We start from the raw sequence: 18,777 nt of genomic DNA on the forward strand, positions 1-18,777 counted from the left end.
ATTCCCCTTGTGTCCTCTGCCATTCTATAAGGGAAAAGATACAGGATGAATCCAGTATTTGTTATCAATACAAAAAGGGGCAGCACTTCATCCTTGTGCGCACTTAATTTGTTTCTTCATGGAAATCGACAGATACAGAAGTAAAAAGTGAAGAAGGCACTGTTTGCTAAAAGTTACGCACTACGGCAGCCCTTACGCTTACCTTGTTGTTTCATTGGTTTCCTTAGTTTCCATAGTAGAAGCTCAATCAATGTGATATCAGTTGTTAATTGTGTTATGGAATGTTCTACTCAAGGTCTATTTTAGGAATATATTGTAGATAGTATTTTAACTCATCCTTTGAGTACATCTGACGTGATATTGATTGTACCAGAGACAGAACTGAACAAGTAAATGAGCCTACTTAAGTACACTCTCTAAAGCCTGAGCTGTAAGCTGTACAGAATCAGTGGTGAACAGTATTTTGCCGTTAGATACTTATTTAACGGCTGGATAGGATTGGCTTGTGATCAAATCAGTAATCTCAAATTACTAATTATCAAAGAAGATTTACATCATGAAAGCAGTATGTGAAATAAAAAGGAAAATTTCCACCTTGTTAATGCAGTGGATGACATCACACTTCCTTAAGAGCAGCAACAAGACTCATAAAAGCCAACTTCTTCGAATTCTAGAAGTATTTTGTCAATTCAAATAACCTGACTGATTTCAATAGAGCCATATTTACCTTTTTTTGGCTTGGGGACTGGAAGGGAATTTTAAAGGTGGGAGAAATAAAGAAGTTTTATGATGTAAGAGTTCAAAAGTAAATAATAGTTGAATAATTCCAGTGTACATAAATATAGAAGAAATAGTTTTAAGTGTTGCTTCTCTGACTTATGTGTTCTCTGCAGAGTATGCTTACATCAGTTCCAGTACATGGGAAAACGATACATAGCCAGGTACTGTGTGGAATTTAAATTTCACTGTCTTGTTCACTAAGAATAATATTGTGTTCAATATGCCTTGAATCTCCTATTACAAATAAATCGCATGAGTAGAAGAGTTGCTGTGAAATGATACATAACAGTTTGAAGTAAGTAACCGGTTACTCTATTAACAAATCTGTCTCCTGTCTGGTATATGTTTAAGAATTATGTGTGTTGTGTTTATTACCAATTTTTTGAAAATCCACCCCTTAAATGCTATCTTTTACAGCACTTTTTTCCTTGCAATAGGAAGAAATTTTATGATTTGTTTTGTTTATTCACTTGGCCATAAAATCATGTCCATTGAAATGTTTTAGAAACTTTATATGTAGTGTTTTTACTGAAAGGTGACTAGTGAACATTACAATGCTGCTGGTTTTCATTTTGAAGGTCAAAGTACCATTAGATGCCTGTACATTCCCAAGGCTGTTTAGGAGAAAATCTGTGAGAGTCAGAAACATGCACTAGATTATTTGAATATCTTTGCTTTAATGTGGTTTCTAATGCAAAGTAGTTTTTTAATCGAGTAAAATATAGCAACTTGTTTAGGTCTTATATTGTGGCTGATATGATAATACTGTTACAATTAAACTTGTGAGGTTGAAATACTGGTCCTCTTGAACTCAGTGAGAAAGTTGTTGCTGACTTTGGGTAGGAAAGCATTCTAATTAAAATGTTCACTGTTTTGTTCATAATTTAAATTTAATAGCATGTAAATCTCTTTATACAAACAACAAACCTGACTATCTCCTTGGAGATTTTTCAGGAAAAAAAAATCTCTGTTCACATATCCTAAAGAAAAAATTAAAGGCCAAAATAAATCTGACTTAAGGTTTTGATTATAACCTTTGTGTTTAAATGTACTTCAAACTCTGGATTTACAGGAGTCTGTAATTTTCAGGCTTTTTGTAAAAATCCTTCAAACTAGTTTGTAGAGAAGACTACCACACTTTTTTTTTTAGTTACTGATCACCTAGTCTGTGTACTGCATGTTACACTAAAAAAACAAACCTATAGAAATCATCTGGTGTTCTGCAGAGAAATTGCATTTTCCTGGTAAATGTAGCTTTCTGGTCTTTCACATTTTCATTGCAGTGAAGTGTATCACAATCAATGCACATATTCTTAAAATACACAGATGACAGAGAATGAAAGGGAGCAGGGAATTCTGTAATTCAAGCACTGGTTTTCATTTTTCATCAGCTCTGGTGGTGGTACGCAGTAGCAAGTTAGCCTGTACTGATTGCTAACACAGATCACTTTTCTGTTTTCTTCACTTGGTTGCTGCAAGTTTAACAAAGTATATGGCTCTTCTCCCTTCCTGCTTGGGTAAGATGTACATAATACCTCAATTAATTCCTGCACTCTTGTTGCATGTCTGCTTTCTAATTTTACCACTGTGTGTCCTAACTATTTTCTCAAATTTTTACAACCAAAATAGAGGATTTGGTTCTGAGCTCTGAATATTTTCAGAATATTTATGTCCTCAAATATTTATGTTTTCAAAAGCTCTGAAGTAAATTTAGCATTTCAAGAGCGACTGCTTGTGTGCTTTTGCTTTCATGCTTTGAGGTTTTCAGAAACAGTTTGCTGTGATGCTTTCTTAAGCTACCTATTTTTGTTTTATAAATAAAACAGTAAATAGGTTGCATTATAATTCTTTCTCTAAAACTGCTTATGCTTAACTAACACTTCCTGTCTTGCTGCAGTTTGACATGTCTAACTTTTGCTTCTATCCCATTTCACCCATCTTGCAGGAACCAGGAGGGGTTGGGATCCATAGTTCATGATCGAAAATCTCAGACATTGCCTGTTTCCCGTAACAGAACAGGGATGATGCATGCCAGATTACAGCAGCTGAGCAGCCTGGATAACTCTCTCACTTTTAACCACAGTAAGTCTCATGACATGATAACATTCGTCATCCTTAACCAGTACCACAACACCAGAGACAGGTCCCAGAGCCACACCAGTGCACTTCAATGACTTTTATTGTTCTAGGTCAAATGAATAGCTGGAATCAGTCGATGGTCTGTTCCCTGCTGTATCAGTGCGGGCTGATGCCATAACATGGAGCATGGTTAACTAAGGCATATTTTAAAATTGTGGGGTTTTTATTGGTTGGTTTTTGTTTTGTTTTTTAATTACATGCACCGCAACTTTGTGCTGCACATAGTTAGTAAATTTACGTATCTTTTTTATTTGCTTTAGTAAGCTTCACATTTTCCCCCCATTTGATCTTATAAATGATTGGTCTAAAAGTAAATATATGCACTCTGACCATATCTCCATGTTTTGACATCCTCTAAGGAGAAATAAGTTGCTTAGAATTTCTGCAGAGATTATGAAGCCCATCATTTGGTTTATCTGGAAGTGAAAAAGCGTCCAATAATGAAGTGATTTTTCTGTTTTCAGTGTGAGAAAGATATCAAGTATTCTTGGGATTTCTGTAGACAATGGTAAGATTTAATCAGGTTGAAGTCAGCTTGTATAAGACTGCTGTATTGAAAACTAAATCTGCTTCTGGCCTATCTTTTTAAACATGCTGCTCTTAAATTGCAAAATATAGTGTATGTAAATTATTCTGAAGCACCATTTTTCAATTTTCAGCTTCAAAACTGAATGAAACTGGTTGACTAATCCAGTAAAACACAACACTGGTACTGAAAAGAATTATGTGCAGTAAAGCAATTATTTAACTGTATGGTCACTGTGTTCATCCTTTTATTTCCCAAAGCATATCTAACTATCCATTAAAATCTTTTAGCTCATTATCTGTAATAAAAAAACAACTATTAGCCTAATGGCCCAAGACTCACCACATAGTCTAGTGAAAAACTGGGGAAAAAAAAAAAATCCCACCAAATCTCTTTGTTTATAAGTGCATTCTCATGCTGTTAAATAGAAGAAATGCAATTGTTTGAATTTAAAAATGTCAGAAAACTATATAACTGTGCAAGTTACCTTTTTTTCCTTGTAATCAGTCTGCTACTGCTGTATCATGGTAATTTCTAGGTGTTTTTTGATAGACAAACAAAAGAGCTTTTACACTATGTGACCACATATTCAATAAGGTAAAATACTTTGTAGATGAAGACTGACTGGAAAAAAAAAAACGCTGGGAAATAAATAGCAGTGCTGTTCCTAGGCCCTGTGCAAAGAGATTTCATACTTTCAGAACTTGGCAAAGTTTACTGATTTTTAGGAAACAGTGAGCTGAAAGATTTTAGTAAATGCATGCTTCTGTAAAAATAAACTTTCTATTCTTTTCCATCTAAAGGAAATGATAAAGGAAGGTGTATCATTCAGATAACTTTGCGTAAAGTGATAATAGGGGTTTGGGGTTTTTTTTATGTTGGCCACTTAGTAAGTGTCAGGATATTACACCTTGTATTGACCAGGGTTTTACAAAGTTAAATTGTGTTTCTGTAAAAGCCATGTCAAATGTGAAATTGAGTTTTATATCTTCGGTCTTGATGTTGTCTAACTTTTAGTTTTGTTTAGTTGTCAGTCTGCCTGTATCTTGCATTCAAAGTTGTTTTCAGAACTTGAATAAAACTTACAGGCATCATCAGTGGGATACATACAGGAAGGTTGCATCCGGTGGAAATAGTTGTTTTACTTATTTCTAAAATCGTGATTCTTTAGCAAGATAGCCATCTATAAATGTAACTTAGAAACTTAAAATTTCTCCCTTTCTAATCATTTAAACAAGGAGTAGAACTGAGGTCATAGTGTAAGTGATATTTCATGTCTGAGGAATTTTTTGTGCTTAAGTATGAAAACAATAGGCCCTTTGTTCAAGTTTCTAAAGCGTCTCAATACAAACTACAAGAATATAGATTTATGTGTATTGCTTGGGTGGGAGGAGAGGAGGATGCTCAGTTAAATAGTGACATGCAAATATAGTAAAATACAGGAGATATACCCTGATCTGTAATAGCTGTATATGATCACTATCAAGCTTGTAGTCATTAAAGATTATCCCATTTTTAGTGTTCTTAAGTAGTTCTAAATTCAGTTACTCTGCAGTAGTGTGAATGTGTGGTTGCATGATCATGTGAGTGTCCAGGCAGATGTCCATATTATATGTGGTAATTTTAGTTCCATAGCTTCTTTTTAAGTTACATGTGAAAAATAGGTTCCAATATGTTAGTTATACATGAAGAATACAAAATCATTTTCTCTGAAATAGTAGTGAATTGAACATGAATAGTTTTTAGTATGTATTTGGGAAAAGCACTCCTAAATCAGTCTTTTAACTCAATGGAAATGAGTGTTTCTTTACATTTACATCCTGCCCAAAACTTCTAGCTCTAGTAATAATGCAGAGTAATCCATATTACCACATTATTTGTTTGTTCTAAATTATTTACGTGAAGAAAAAAATTTGAACTCTGTGGAATTCTGTCTATTGACTACAGTTTTTACTTAGTATTTATAATAAACTTTGCACCTTCTTAACTGGAAGAAGAAACTTAATTATTTCCTTAAAGAACATTTCCTCTGTTCTCAACACATTTCTCAAAATAGTTGTCATCTTTTGGTATCTTCAGCGTTACTGAAACCACAGGCTAACTTAAGGATTTCTGGCCACCCAAAGGTGATTTTTATGAAGAAGGATTTTTCTTTTAATTTCTTTAAGGAAAAGAACACTTTTAGTAAAAAGAGAATATTTGGCAAACAACTGTTGTGTTAAAACTTGCTTTCAAATGCCAGTTGTTCCTCTCCATCATTATAGAGGTGAAGGATGTAGTTGGATTGAAGCCACAGAGAAAGTAAATGGGAGGAGGATGAGGTGGAGACAGAGAAAACACAAAAAATATAGGAAAGATGTGTATACAGAAAGAATGTATAAATCCAAAGAAACTGGTGGTTATGGGTATGCATGCGTAGTTCAGCCAGGGAAGCAAGAAGATGCAGAAAGAAATGGCCAGGTGTCATTATGAAAGAATATGTAATTTCTTCTGCTCATTTCTTGTTTTCAACAAGTTTGTTATGCTTGTCATTGATTTAGTGATGCCAAGTTGACTGTAAAACTAAAATATAAACACGATCCAGACCAAATTTTTATAAAGCACCCAGGACAAATTTTTCAATCTGGTTCTTAAAGATTAATGTTAGGGAACATAACATGTCCTGCTTCTGCACTGCTTCTAATATGTTTTTAAAATAATTTAAATACAGTATGGATCTAGAAGCAATACAGTGGTTTTAGTAAATATGGAGTTATTGCATGGTATTGCTACAGAGTACAAATAATTATTTGGGTCTTTAGTTGCATCTACATACATGACTCAATTATATTCCTTCAATTCTTAGTGTTTTGTATTTTTACAATGGTGGACTTACAATTGGCTTTGAAATCCTTATAACATTGCTAAATTACCAACACATATTTTTACCTGTAACTCCATTCTAGTGCAGTACTTATTTCAAGAATATATGTGTGTGTATAACTCTACATTTATATTTATATACACATGTGTACATACACATATATATGAACATCAGACATTTATTGTTTAAGCTGCTATTTAATGCTTCTATTGTTGACATTAGTACTTAATATATTTTAAGATCTTGTGCGAATTATGTTAGAATAATTACATGCACATATTTGAAAAATATTTGAATGCTTATGAATTATTTTTCTGTATTGAATACTAACTTCTGTCAGGCTTTTTACTTCTTAATCTTTCCCTAGTTTGGCAAGTCTTTTGGAAATAAAAACATCTAAATGAGTATATCCAGCACTTATACTTCATTTGGAATTTCTGTAGGCTATGGCCATTCAGATGCAGATGTTCTTCACCAGTCTTTACTTGAAGCAAATATTGCCACTGAAGTTTGCCTTACAATTCTGGATACTCTATCATTATTCACAATGGCTTTTAAGGTTTGTTCTTGACTTGCTGTTAATATCTCCCATAATTATCTTTTGGCAAAAAAAGTCAAATGTTTTTAAAATTATATTTTATAGTCTAGTAATATAGCATTATATTTTTAGCACTTCTAGCATTGTGTTTCATTATTGTGTCATGTAAAAGCTGATAACCTCTTGCAGCAAAATGTTTTGGCTTCAGTTACTCATTGCATACAGGCTTCTTACTGATCAGCAGTAATCCATGTAGATTTTTGGCCTCCTGCAAGCATTTGTGTCTTCATACACAGAGCTTGAAACTGTACTGAGTTCTGCTCTGCAAGTCAACATGATCAGAATGGTTTTTAAAGGAGGACTGCTTCCTTTAATTTTTTAATATTGAGGAATACCCAAAATGACTATGACTGTACGAAATTCTTTAGCCTGGGGAATTTGTTTTGCATCATCCTGAATAGGAAAGGAGACATCTGCAATTACACGCCTCTTCCATGTTTGAGGGAGCTTAAGGCATGCTACGAGAGCCCAGAGCTGTAGTGGGCCTCAAAAATCTTATTTAAAAATTTGTTAAACTAGATTCTTTGAGTTAATATTACCTGTAAACTTACTTGAGATAGTATTGGAGCTGCCTTTCAGCATACCCTTTGAGTGCCTGTATATAGTAATGACATGGAAGAGTGAGGTATGCAGAGGGGAGTTGCAGAAGGCGCAAGACCAAGTAGAATCATGTTGGAGGGCCAGTAGAGTCAAGAGGGAGCAATACCTAACATGATCCTCTCAGTTCTGGACTCCCTTGACTGGATTGAGCAGTCCCTGGATTGATTAACCTATTTTCGTGTTTTGTAACGGGAAAGACCTCGTAGTTTCATCCTAGAGTCCCATAGGATCCTAGTGCATATGCTCAGTAGACAAAGGGAGAAAACAGGTCCTCAGAGCAAAACAGAAGTAACATGAACTGTTAAAAGTAGATGCACAGCCTGTGCTAGAGAAAGTGGAGGAGACCAGATTTAAAAGAAAGCTTGGATGGAAAGCAGTTGATGACACAGAAATCAGGAGTAATCCTGTGTATTGTGTGCCTCAGAATGAGCTTTGAAATATGCAGGTAAAACTCTGAAAAGTAACTAATATGTTTGTCCTTAAGAGGCCTTCCAGTTTCAGTTCTATTACAGTAATGAAAGATGGTGACTGGTCTTGGGGGAATTTATTTGAGAGCATTGCTATGAGAAAATTCCACCGTCTGAGCTGCTAAATCTAGTGTACCCAAAGTGTGTTAATATTTTGAGAGTGCCTCTCAAAGAACTTTTAATAGTAATTGATTTAATTAACAGCTGTTTAAAACAATTGTGTTCTATTAGTCTATTTAGAAGCCAAGACTTTGTTTATAAGCAATATTAATGAAATGCTAGAAACATATAATTAAAATTCAGATACGTTATTAAACATCTTGGTCATACTGTGCAGATTATCAATTGTTGTTGTGTTGTTATTATTATTATTATTAAATGTTTCCTTCTTTTGGATGATCTGCATGTTCTTAGAATAGTATAGATGTATCACTGTACAAAATTCCTAAATTCTCTCTTTTAATTTAAAGAATCAACTACTGACTGATCATGGGCATAATCCACTGATGAAGAAAGTATTTGATGTATACCTTTGCTTCCTTCAAAAGAATCAGTCTGAAACAGCACTGAAAAATGTCTTCATTGCTTTAAGGGCACTTATTTTTAAGGTAAGAAGTTTAAAAATAATTAATCTTCAAGTACTTATCCATTTCTTTAGTCAACAATATACTATGTAAAAAGTTAAGAACTAAAATACCAAATTACTATTGGTTATTGAGGACTGATCTGATCCCAGCAGTGTTCTTTGAATTGCTGCAAAAATGGCATTGTCTTGTGAACTACTATAACTGTCTATTTTTAATATATTTGTATTTTTTCTTGATATGCTTATAAAGAACTGAAGCTAGTTTTAATGAATCATTTCTTTCTTTTCTACTTTTTTCTCAGTTTCCTTCTACATTTTATGAAGGTAGAGCTGATATGTGTTCTGCACTGTGCTATGAAATTCTGAAATACTGTAATTCCAAACTGAGTTCAATTCGTACTGAAGCTTCACAGCTACTATACTTCTTAATGAGAAATAATTTTGATTACACAGGGAAGAAGTCTTTTGTTAGGACACATCTGCAAGTTAGTATACTTTATTTATTTTTCTTCTTTGTTTTTAAATGTTGTATTTGTGGATGTGCAGATACATACCAGTATGCAAAGCTCTGTCTGATAAAGACATAAAAGAAATTGGTTTGGGTTTAAGCAAGGGTGGTACTATTCAAAGAGTAAGAAGATGGCAATAAAAGTATGTTCAGTACAAGGAAATACTTAGAAACAATTTGATGGCCCTGTGTTTCATAGGAAATAATTTTTATTTGTCCTTAGCAGATGCTCTGTTTTGTAGATGTTAATTGTTAACTTGGCATACCTGTTGCATCTGAAAAAGGAAAAGAATGCAGTAACAGTCATGTAAAAGTCTAAAATAAAACAAATACATAGAAAATTGTGGGTTTTGTCAAAGCTGGGAACAACAGTTTACTAGTTTTATGACCTCTGGCTAGTTCACTTGGCAGTCAGTCTTTAGAGCAGAGAATGTGTGTGCGTTAAAGTTACACAAGCCTGGTTTTTCTTACCTATGTTGTTGTACAAGCAACTTTGGAAAAAAAGAAAACCCAATTATAATTTAACTGAAGGGAATAATCTTTCAATTAAAAATCAAATTCCTTTGCAACTGCTTCATAGGTGCATCGCAAGGGTATTTCATGAAATATGCACTAACAAGACGTTTGTTTCTGTCAAGGTTATTATTTCAGTAAGCCAGTTAATCGCAGATGTCGTTGGAATTGGAGGAACTAGATTTCAGCAGTCTCTTTCCATCATCAACAATTGTGCCAATAACGACAGAATTATAAAGGTCTGGTTTTATTCTTCTTTCCATACTGTAGAAGGATGTTTGAAAACTCTACCATAGCATCTTTTGCAATTATGTTTTGACTTTTTATTATGCGAAGAATAAAAAAAGATAGTAGTTAACCTAACTTCTCTATGTTTTAGCACACTACATTCCCCTCTGATGTTAAGGATTTAACAAAACGGATTCGTACAGTACTGATGGCTACAGCTCAGATGAAGGAGCATGAGAATGATCCAGAAATGCTTGTAGACCTCCAGTACAGTTTGGCAAAGTCTTACGCTAGTACGCCTGAACTAAGGAAGACATGGTTAGACAGCATGGCAAGGATCCATGTCAAAAATGGAGATCTGTCAGAGGTAAGAGAAAAAAATCACACTAGTTTTAGCTTTGTAATAAGCTTAAGCTTGTCTTTCTTGAAATCAAATGTACTGTATGTAGTTGTTAGTGTGTAATATAATAAGCATTTTTAATAAATTTTGAATTATTGGTAGATTAGTTTGAATGGCTGATAAGTTTATGTCCCACCAAGTACATCTGTAAGTCATTTCTGTTTACTAATATGAAGTATATGTTTAACTACTGTAGCTGACATGCTGCTAAACCAGGAATGCTCAATGCAAACCATGGAAGACACAGACCTTCTACTTAAAAATATCTTTATTATCAGTTGCTGAAACACTTAAAGCCATTCCTTGAATTCCTCTCCAGTTGCCTTTACAGAATCAGCTTGATTCTATTCCAGACTGCTTATTAAAAAACTCCTTCTGTTCTTAAAATCAATAAATCATGATTTTTTTTGTTTGAAAAGAAGAAAGCTATCTGATTTCACTGTGCTGTTGAAATATTTATTTTAGCAAAAAGGAGAGTTGGGAGTGGGAATTTTTATGTCTTGACGTAAGTATTTTGTCAGCATACAGAATGCATTTTGTCTCTTTCTGAAAGTTTGCTCCATCTGAAAGTAAATCACGTGACATGACATCACTGAATTTCATAAACATGTCTGTTAAACTTAGAATCATGTAAATGAGTAAATCTCTTCAACAAATAGTAACTGCTATCTTACTCATGTCTTAGTACTAGAATTATTTTCTAATATATGGTAGCAACACAGAAGACGTATACAAAATACTGTTATTAGCTTGTATTTTGAAGGAAACAACTTCCACTCTCTCAGAAGACAAACTCTTTTAGTCCTTTTCCTTTTCAGGTCTGGATTGTTGTTTGTTTGGTTTTGGGTTTTTTTTTAACAACTTTGACTCTCTGACTGTGCAAGTAGATGAGGACCTCTGGAAATCACCAAGCCCAACCCCATATAAAGTATGAATTAGAGAGAATTTCTGACATATGCTTACCTTTTTCCTTCACCTCCATTTTTCTGAAATTCTGCAGCCTCCATATGTAAACTGTTCAACTGAGAATTACAGTTAGAATTAACACTTTGCTGTAAGCCTAAACCTTTTTAATTAAAGAAGAATCTTGAGTCTTTTTTTGTCCTTTCTGTGGAGAAAAATGATCAATTTCAACCTCATAAAACATCTCAAATATTTGAAGATTACTCTGTCCCTCTTCTCTTTCTTCTGTTTTCCGGACTACAGCAACCAAATTCCATTCATAGGTGAAACCTCTCCTCTTTTGCTGATTTTAAATGGTTTGTCACTGGTTTTTATTCCATTTTTCTTGGTCTGGAGCCAAAAAGAAGACAAAACAGGTTAGCAGAAGAACCATCAAAGGCCGAGTAGAATAATTAATAGCTCTTTTGTTTCACATAACACTGAAAGTACACCCCAAATAAAATAAAAAAAAAAAAAGATTTGCTTGTTTTTATTATAGCTTGGTGTTCTTACCTTGTAATTCACAATCCATGATCATTTTCAGATTATGTACTACTGTCCATGCTACACAGTGCTCTGATAAAGAGTGAGTGCTCTTGCACAGGTACTGTTTTGCATAAATGTGGTGGAGAATTCTTAAACCAGTCATAGGACATCTCCTGCAAAGCAGAAAAAAGGAAAACCAAAGAAATTATTTCAGGTTATGGCTCTTCTTATATACCTTGGGTATAGTACTTCCATTATAATTGTAATTTACAAGATTGTTACATATTTCTGTTTTAGGCAGCAATGTGCTATGTCCACGTAGCAGCACTGGTTGCAGAATATCTCACACGAAAAGGTATGATTTTAAAATGTTTATATTTTTTCATTATAGTTTAGAAAAAGCAGTAGTTTCCCTGAGGAAGTTATAAGCATTTCAGTGTTATCAAGGCAAAAATTCTGACCTAACCAGATAGCATATTCACGTATTTAAGAGTATACTTGCATATCTAAGAGGCAGCATTTCAGATAAAGGGGAAGTAAAATTTTTAGGAAAGGAGAAAAAACCCACCTAATTTTACACCAGAGCTAATAGCTGAAGTCAGACCATTGCCAAAGCAAACTTACCAGTGAATATTCTTTTTCCACAAATAATCTCTCACTGCATATAGGAAAATCTGGCATTGCCAGAGAAGTCAAAATAAATTCATAGAAATTTTTAAATGCTGAGTCAGTGATAATAGTGTCATATAAAAGTTATTTCCTCTCAGTAATACAGAGGGTCGAACTCCTACCTGTGGTATTTCCAGGAGCAGGAAAAATGCATTTAAGGTAATAATTCAGTAAAACCTTTGGTGGTCAGACTCCCACCCGAGCAGAAAGAAACTTTTTAAGAATGAGCTGGGAAACAAACATGTGCTTCTATAGTATTTAAAGACTACAGAAATAGTGAAAACAAATGTGAAAAAAATACGTGCTTCTGTAATATTTACTGATTGCTCTTGAGGCTTTAGTTAATACATGTAATGTTAAGTATTTTTAAATATGGCTTCTGCCTTATCCAGCATCATAAAATGGCCTAACATTATCCTGGTGGAGAAAAGTTAATTTGTCTATTTTGCTTTTTCAATGGCAGGGATGTTTAGGCAAGGTTGTACTGCTTTCAGAGTAATCACACCTAATATAGATGAAGAGGCTTCAATGATGGAGGATGTTGGAATGCAAGATGTTCACTTCAATGAAGTAAGTAAACATAAGTGTGTTCGAAGTGATGCACATTGAAGTGCTGTCTGTTTTTCCAAGTTTTGTGTTTCAATCTGGAGGCTGGCTAATGTGATGGATATTATAATTATTTTTCTTAGCCGCTCTTCTAATCCTAAAACTAAAATAAAATACTTCTGTAAGCTGTCTCAGCTTTAGAGAATTTACTATATATATTTGTACTAAATAAAGCACTAGCACATCATCTCAACACCACTACTGGAATAAAAGGAAGCAAAATTTTCAAACTTAAACAGGGGAGATTTAGGCTAGATATAAGGAAGAAGTTCTTTACTGTGACGGTGGTGAGGCACTGGAACAGGTTACCCAAGGAAGTCATGAAGGCTCCATCCCTGGCAGTGTTCAAGGCCAGGTTGGACGGGGCCTACAGCAACCTTGTCTAGTGTGAGGTGTCCCTGCCCATGGCAGGGGGGTTGGAACTAGATGATCTTTAGGGTCCTTTCCAGCCCAAACCACTTGCGATTCTATGATTTCAAAAATAAGTTTTTAAGCTAGCTTACAGGGTGGACACTAATGTGGCTTATTAGAGTTTTTTTTTCTAAACTGACTTTGATTTAGATTGTTACTACACCAGCAATCATGAAAATGTATTTAGTGGTTTTTTGTTGGTTTACGGTTTCCTTAAGCAAATATGCCGTAACAATGGAAATAGTTTAACTGACACCAGACTTACATCAGTGTTGATTTTTTTTTCTGGCTTAAGTTTCACTCCTTGTGTCTTCGCTGATCCATCTGTGCTGGCTCTACAGTAAATTTTACTATTAAGAAGCCTATGTAAAAAATAATGAATGCTCTTGTTCATGAAGAGCTACATCTGTGCTATGTATTTGCCAGTATAGGTGGGGGAGGGAGGGACAGGCTGCCTGTTTATATGTATATGTGTGTATATCTATATATATGTATATATTCTGGTTTAGTTTGTATATGGCGAAGGTGTATGACAGAATTAGTTGACTCTGCAGGCTATGCTAACAGATTTGGGAGGAACAGATGAAAGACTTAGGGGTTTAAGCCTGGATTTAGGCCTAGGATACCTGTGTTATACTCCTAAGTCTGACAGTGCTTTGCTGTGTAGTTTTAAGACAACATTTGGTGACTTACCTTTTTCTGGGAAGGCAGGAGCTGGAATTAACTTGAAATGAGAAACATAGATATAGTGGCTTTTCTTTCCAAGGACACCCAATAGCAGATTGCCTTTTTTTTTTTTTTTTTTTTTTTTTTTATGTGCTTTATTCTTTAAACCATTGATTCTCCTGATCCAGCATGGAATTTAGCATGTTACTCAAAACAAAATGTAAGCTGCTGTAAGCGAGTCAAGAGTTGGGTTACTAGTGACTACTGCTGATGGAAACTTTTGTTAGAAATTCTTGTCAGTATCTACCTGACAAACCATTTGTCAGAGGTAAATTCTTTGTATTTTTTAAATTGAAAAATTCAAAAATTTATTCTTTTTCTCATTAGTCAGTCCCTGCAAAAAGAATATACTGCTTTTTCTGGGACATTGAACCCTACGCAGATTTATTTCCATCTCTCAGTATTTCCATGGAATGGAAGTAAGCCAAGAAAGAAATTACAAGCCTGGGAGCTTGCAAAAGCATCAAACCTTGTCAAATTTAGTTTTTCCCTGCATGCAACCCTTTTAAACTTAACCATGTAGTACTATAACTGATTAAGTATTAAAAAAAGTTACTATTTCTCAGATAACTTCTTACAGTGTACACCAGAAAGGGTAATAATAGGGAAGAACTGTGTGGTTATTAGTAGACTAAAAATCATGGATAAATTCGAGTGACTAATATTTTACAGAAATACTTCAGAACAGGTAGTCTGGTTGCTTCATGAATAGGAACATATTCATATGACAAGTGTTTCCTCAGTATGTTCTTACGTGAGCAAAACTGTTTAGTCTAAGAAAAAACATCATATTGAGTACAGAAATCAAAGCAGAAACATATCTTTCAAGCTGTACTTTACTACTACTGAGCAAAATGGTGCTCTAATGGAATTCTTCCTATACATGGCAACAAGAGTCATATGGAATTTCTTAAAATTTGGGATTTCCCTGGATTCTAGTGACGTTAGAGTTAAATCTCTAAAAGTCTACTTACAAGTAGGGGTGATCAGAGGGCATCTCTCCGTGTTTCTAAAAGGGGCAAAATATCTTTTATATTCTCCAGTTTCTACAAAGTCTTCCAAATTAAGTGAAATTTGTCTTACTCCTTTATGTAGTTTCTCATTTAAAGAAATGAAATTTTAAAAGTTCTCAATTTAATTCTAATATTAGAAGGATTTTCTTTCAGGCCAGGGTTACCCTGACTCATTTCCTAAACTAGCCGGGGGGGGGGGGGGGGGGGAATTTTGGTTTGGGTTGAGTTTTTTGGGGCTTTTTTTAACCAAGTTACTGTGTGCGTTTCATTTAAACAGTGGTTTACCCAGACAGCCTATTGAGCAGCACAAGTCAAATTCTTCATGCAATACTAAAAAAAAAAAATCTTCTGAGTGTCAGAAATAGGAAGGTAAAAGGCTGGAACCTGGTATCTTTTCCATGCTAGGCTTTGCTGTAAGCAGTCCATCTGTGAGAGATCTGAGCTATGGCTGACAGGCCTGTGGCAGGTGCCAGATTCTATGCAGATGAAGGTTGGAAACAATTTCATTCAGATTTGTTGGTTTTTTCCCAAATAAACTCTGCCAGAATATAGCTACACATAGATACTAGGTCAATCTCTGCCTCCCTGTCTGTTTTTTCTGGTCTCTTATTTAGCTATGACTTTCCATGAGAGGATTTTCTCTAACTTGCAGATTGGTAAATGAAAGAGCTTCAAAGGTCACATTGTATTATAAGTGATCAACATGCAGTGTAATTCAATATATCAAAGCACTTAATGAAAAGCAGAAATAGGTACTTACCCAAACACACAAGATGTCTTAAGTATGGTGGTGAAGGCTGGTACTCTTCAGGGATACTCAGGCTGATTTTGTTTGACATCTTCATTAGCAAACTAGGTCATGGGATAACAGTGTATCCTCAAACTTGTGGGGGAAACTGAAGGATATGCCAGGGGGCAAGGCTGCCGTTTAGAGGGATCTCAAACTGAAGGAACACAAAAGCTTCTCAAAGCTCTACAAAGACAAGTGCAAATCCTTGTATCTGTGAAAAAATCACCCAATGTATCGGTACTAGGGTTGGACCGGCTGGGCAGTAGCTCTGCAGAAAAACCTGAAAGTTCTGGTGCACAAGAGGTAGCCTTGTGGCAGCACAGGCCAACTGCATGCTGGGTTGCTTTAGAAAGAGCTTAGAGTTAAGAGAAGTGGAGGGAAGAGAGTTTTGCCACTTCCAGTTGGCCTTTGTGGTGCCTCATCTGTCATCTTGTGCCCAGTGCTGCCCCCCCAAAGTCAAGAGGGAGATCAAGAAACTGGAAAAAGTCCAGCTCCTAAGGTGGCTAGTGGGACAATCAGACTCTTCTAAGAAGTGTGCCATAAGAGTAAGAGGCCATTCACAGGTTACAAGAGAAACTCTGAGTATATGGAAAAAACCCTCTTCCCGTGAGAACGGATAAACACTGAAACAGGTGGCCCAAAAATGTTGTGTCCTTTTCCTCCCTCCTGCCATCTCTCACACACATCTTTTGCTTTTTATATTTTTTTTCCTTTATGCAAACGAAATTCTACTGCTTTGCTGCATTTGGATGCCCTCTGGTGTCTGAGTTCAGAGTCTTGACATAAAACAGTGGTTTTGGATAGTCCTTGAGGGCCAGCAGTGACACTGGTCTTTCAGTTCTCACCACCTAATTATTGAGGGGGGAGATACTGGGGAGTCTGCACAGCCCCGTAATGGTTGGGGGAAAGGAAGAGATGTTTTGAGGACCATTGAGGCACATGGATAAGGGTAGTGTTTTTCAGTCACTGTTTGCAATCAGTATTAAAGTTGACCTAGTGATGTCTTCATGCTGTTTTAGTCCCCTTGCAAATGGAGGAGGGGAATGGAGTAGCACTGTATCCCTGCTAAGGATGAAAAGTTATTTCCAGCTTCTGGCTTCACCACTACGACGCAAGAGTGGTACCAGGAGGTCTCAAGGAGTAGAAATGTCATGTCTTCTGACGCCCCTCAGTCTCAGATGTGGAATCTCGTGGAGGTTCTTGGAGCTCCAGACATGTTTGAAGAGGACAGAGATGTGATAGAGTTTGTGGATGCAAACGGACTTCTTCACAGTAATTCTGTTGCATTCAAACCATGACCAAGTATATGACAGCTTTGTCACAGGAGCTATAAGCTTCCCATGATATCTGTAAAATTGTTTGTTGTAAATGAGTTAATGGACTTAGCCAAGTAATTTCAAGTCTATGAAAACTAACCTGTTTTGTAGAAGAAATCAAATGCATGAAAAATAAAGTATTATGATAACCTGAAGGGACTTTATAGTTATGATGTAACTGCTCTAGTGCAAAATTTATGCTTCCATTCTAACATACCAATAAGCATAATTCTTACTTAACCTAAAGTAACTATTTTTTTGCAACAAGGATATTAGGATCAAACCTGACAAATCCAAGATGGTTTCTTGCTTGTGACTCTTTTTTGACCCTTCAGGACTTCTCAGCTTCTCTAACTTTATTATAAGTATTTTCATTTTGGACCAAGTATTCCCAATTCCAGTTATACCTTATTAATTCCTCTGAGTACAGATTTTGGTATTGTACCCTTTTGTTTTATTGTTAATGTAATTTGATAGTTTCCTTCAGAACCATTAATCAAGTGTTTGTATAGCTGTCTTCTAAAAAATAATCTTCTTTGTGCAAAACAAAAAAGAAAAACCAAGGAAACAAACTTTGGAAAAAAAACCCAAAAACAAAAAACAAAAAAAAAAAAAAAAAAAAAACCAAAAAAAAAACCCAAACCAACCAAACACCAACCTGTTACAAGGTAAGACAAGGGTCTGAAGGTAAGACCCTGGGTCCTCACACAGATGTCATTTGTATACTTAAGAGGTCCGAAGTATCTAGAAGAAAAATGCTGTTTGTGGTAAATACAAAAAATATGAGTGTAGGCTCAGACCATTCTGTTTTGTTTTGAGGCAAGATCTCCCCTTTTCATTGGGAAGAACTTTGGTATAATTATTTGCTGTGCTTTTCACGAGTACTCAACTGTTTTCCTTTTTCAAATGTGTATCCAAATCTAGGATGTGCTAATGGAATTGTTGGAGCAGTGTGCTGATGGACTCTGGAAGGCAGAACGCTACGAACTCATCGCCGACATATATAAACTTATAATTCCCATTTATGAAAAACGGAGAGATTTTGAGGTACTAAATTCATCATAAGTAAATTCAAGTGAGGAAAAAAAAAAGTCCTGATTTTTCTGGTCTTATCTGAATGACACATTGGACATCACAGAACAAGAATATTTGGATTGTAAATGAAATATGACCGTGTTGAAATTTTTGTTTAAATTTTAAATAATTAAAATGGTTTTCCTTAAATATAAATAATTAAAAAATAATATTGTGTAGTATTCTACACAAATTTTATATAATATCTATTAATTATTAGTATGTATTCATTTATATTATTCTATACAATAGGCTTATATGCTAAACCTATTACTGCTGTTCAATGAAACAATATTTTCAGTTATTATTAACTACAAGGACATAATTTATTGTTCTTTTAAGATAGGAAAGTTCTAGTTTATTCCTTTACCCCGTGATTGTTTCTTATTTTTAGAGGCTTGCTCATTTGTATGACACTCTTCATCGAGCATACAGTAAAGTAACAGAAGTTATGCATACAGGCAGGAGACTGCTGGGAACTTATTTCAGGGTAGCATTCTTTGGACAGGTGAGTTTTGTTTGTTTCATTTGTCTGC

General features: G+C 35.0%; 1 protein-coding gene across 12 annotated transcripts in view; it reads left to right on the forward strand.

Annotated features, from left to right (window-relative positions):
- Positions 1 to 18,777, forward strand: part of DOCK9 (dedicator of cytokinesis 9) — a 116,502-nt gene that overhangs the window by 88,141 nt on the left and 9,584 nt on the right. For 7 of the 12 annotated variants that reach the window (XM_030476517.2, XM_030476519.2, XM_030476521.1 and 4 more), the window contains exons 37-47: positions 894 to 941; positions 2,726 to 2,862; positions 6,752 to 6,867; positions 8,444 to 8,581; positions 8,862 to 9,044; positions 9,706 to 9,819; positions 9,960 to 10,175; positions 11,934 to 11,991; positions 12,769 to 12,875; positions 18,092 to 18,214; positions 18,636 to 18,749. In XM_030476517.2, coding sequence (XP_030332377.1) covers positions 894 to 941; positions 2,726 to 2,862; positions 6,752 to 6,867; positions 8,444 to 8,581; positions 8,862 to 9,044; positions 9,706 to 9,819; positions 9,960 to 10,175; positions 11,934 to 11,991; positions 12,769 to 12,875; positions 18,092 to 18,214; positions 18,636 to 18,749 — 1,354 coding nt within the window. Of the gene's footprint in view, positions 1 to 893; positions 942 to 2,171; positions 2,298 to 2,725; positions 2,863 to 3,383; positions 3,454 to 6,751; positions 6,868 to 8,443; positions 8,582 to 8,861; positions 9,045 to 9,705; positions 9,820 to 9,959; positions 10,176 to 11,933; positions 11,992 to 12,768; positions 12,876 to 18,091; positions 18,215 to 18,635; positions 18,750 to 18,777 lie in introns of those variants that run through there. The other 5 variants (XM_030476523.2, XM_030476518.1, XM_030476520.1 and 2 more) reach the window with 3 other exon arrangements.

This window comes from Strigops habroptila, chromosome 2, assembly GCF_004027225.2.
Source record: "Strigops habroptila isolate Jane chromosome 2, bStrHab1.2.pri, whole genome shotgun sequence".
Lineage (NCBI taxonomy): Eukaryota > Metazoa > Chordata > Aves > Psittaciformes > Psittacidae > Strigops > Strigops habroptila.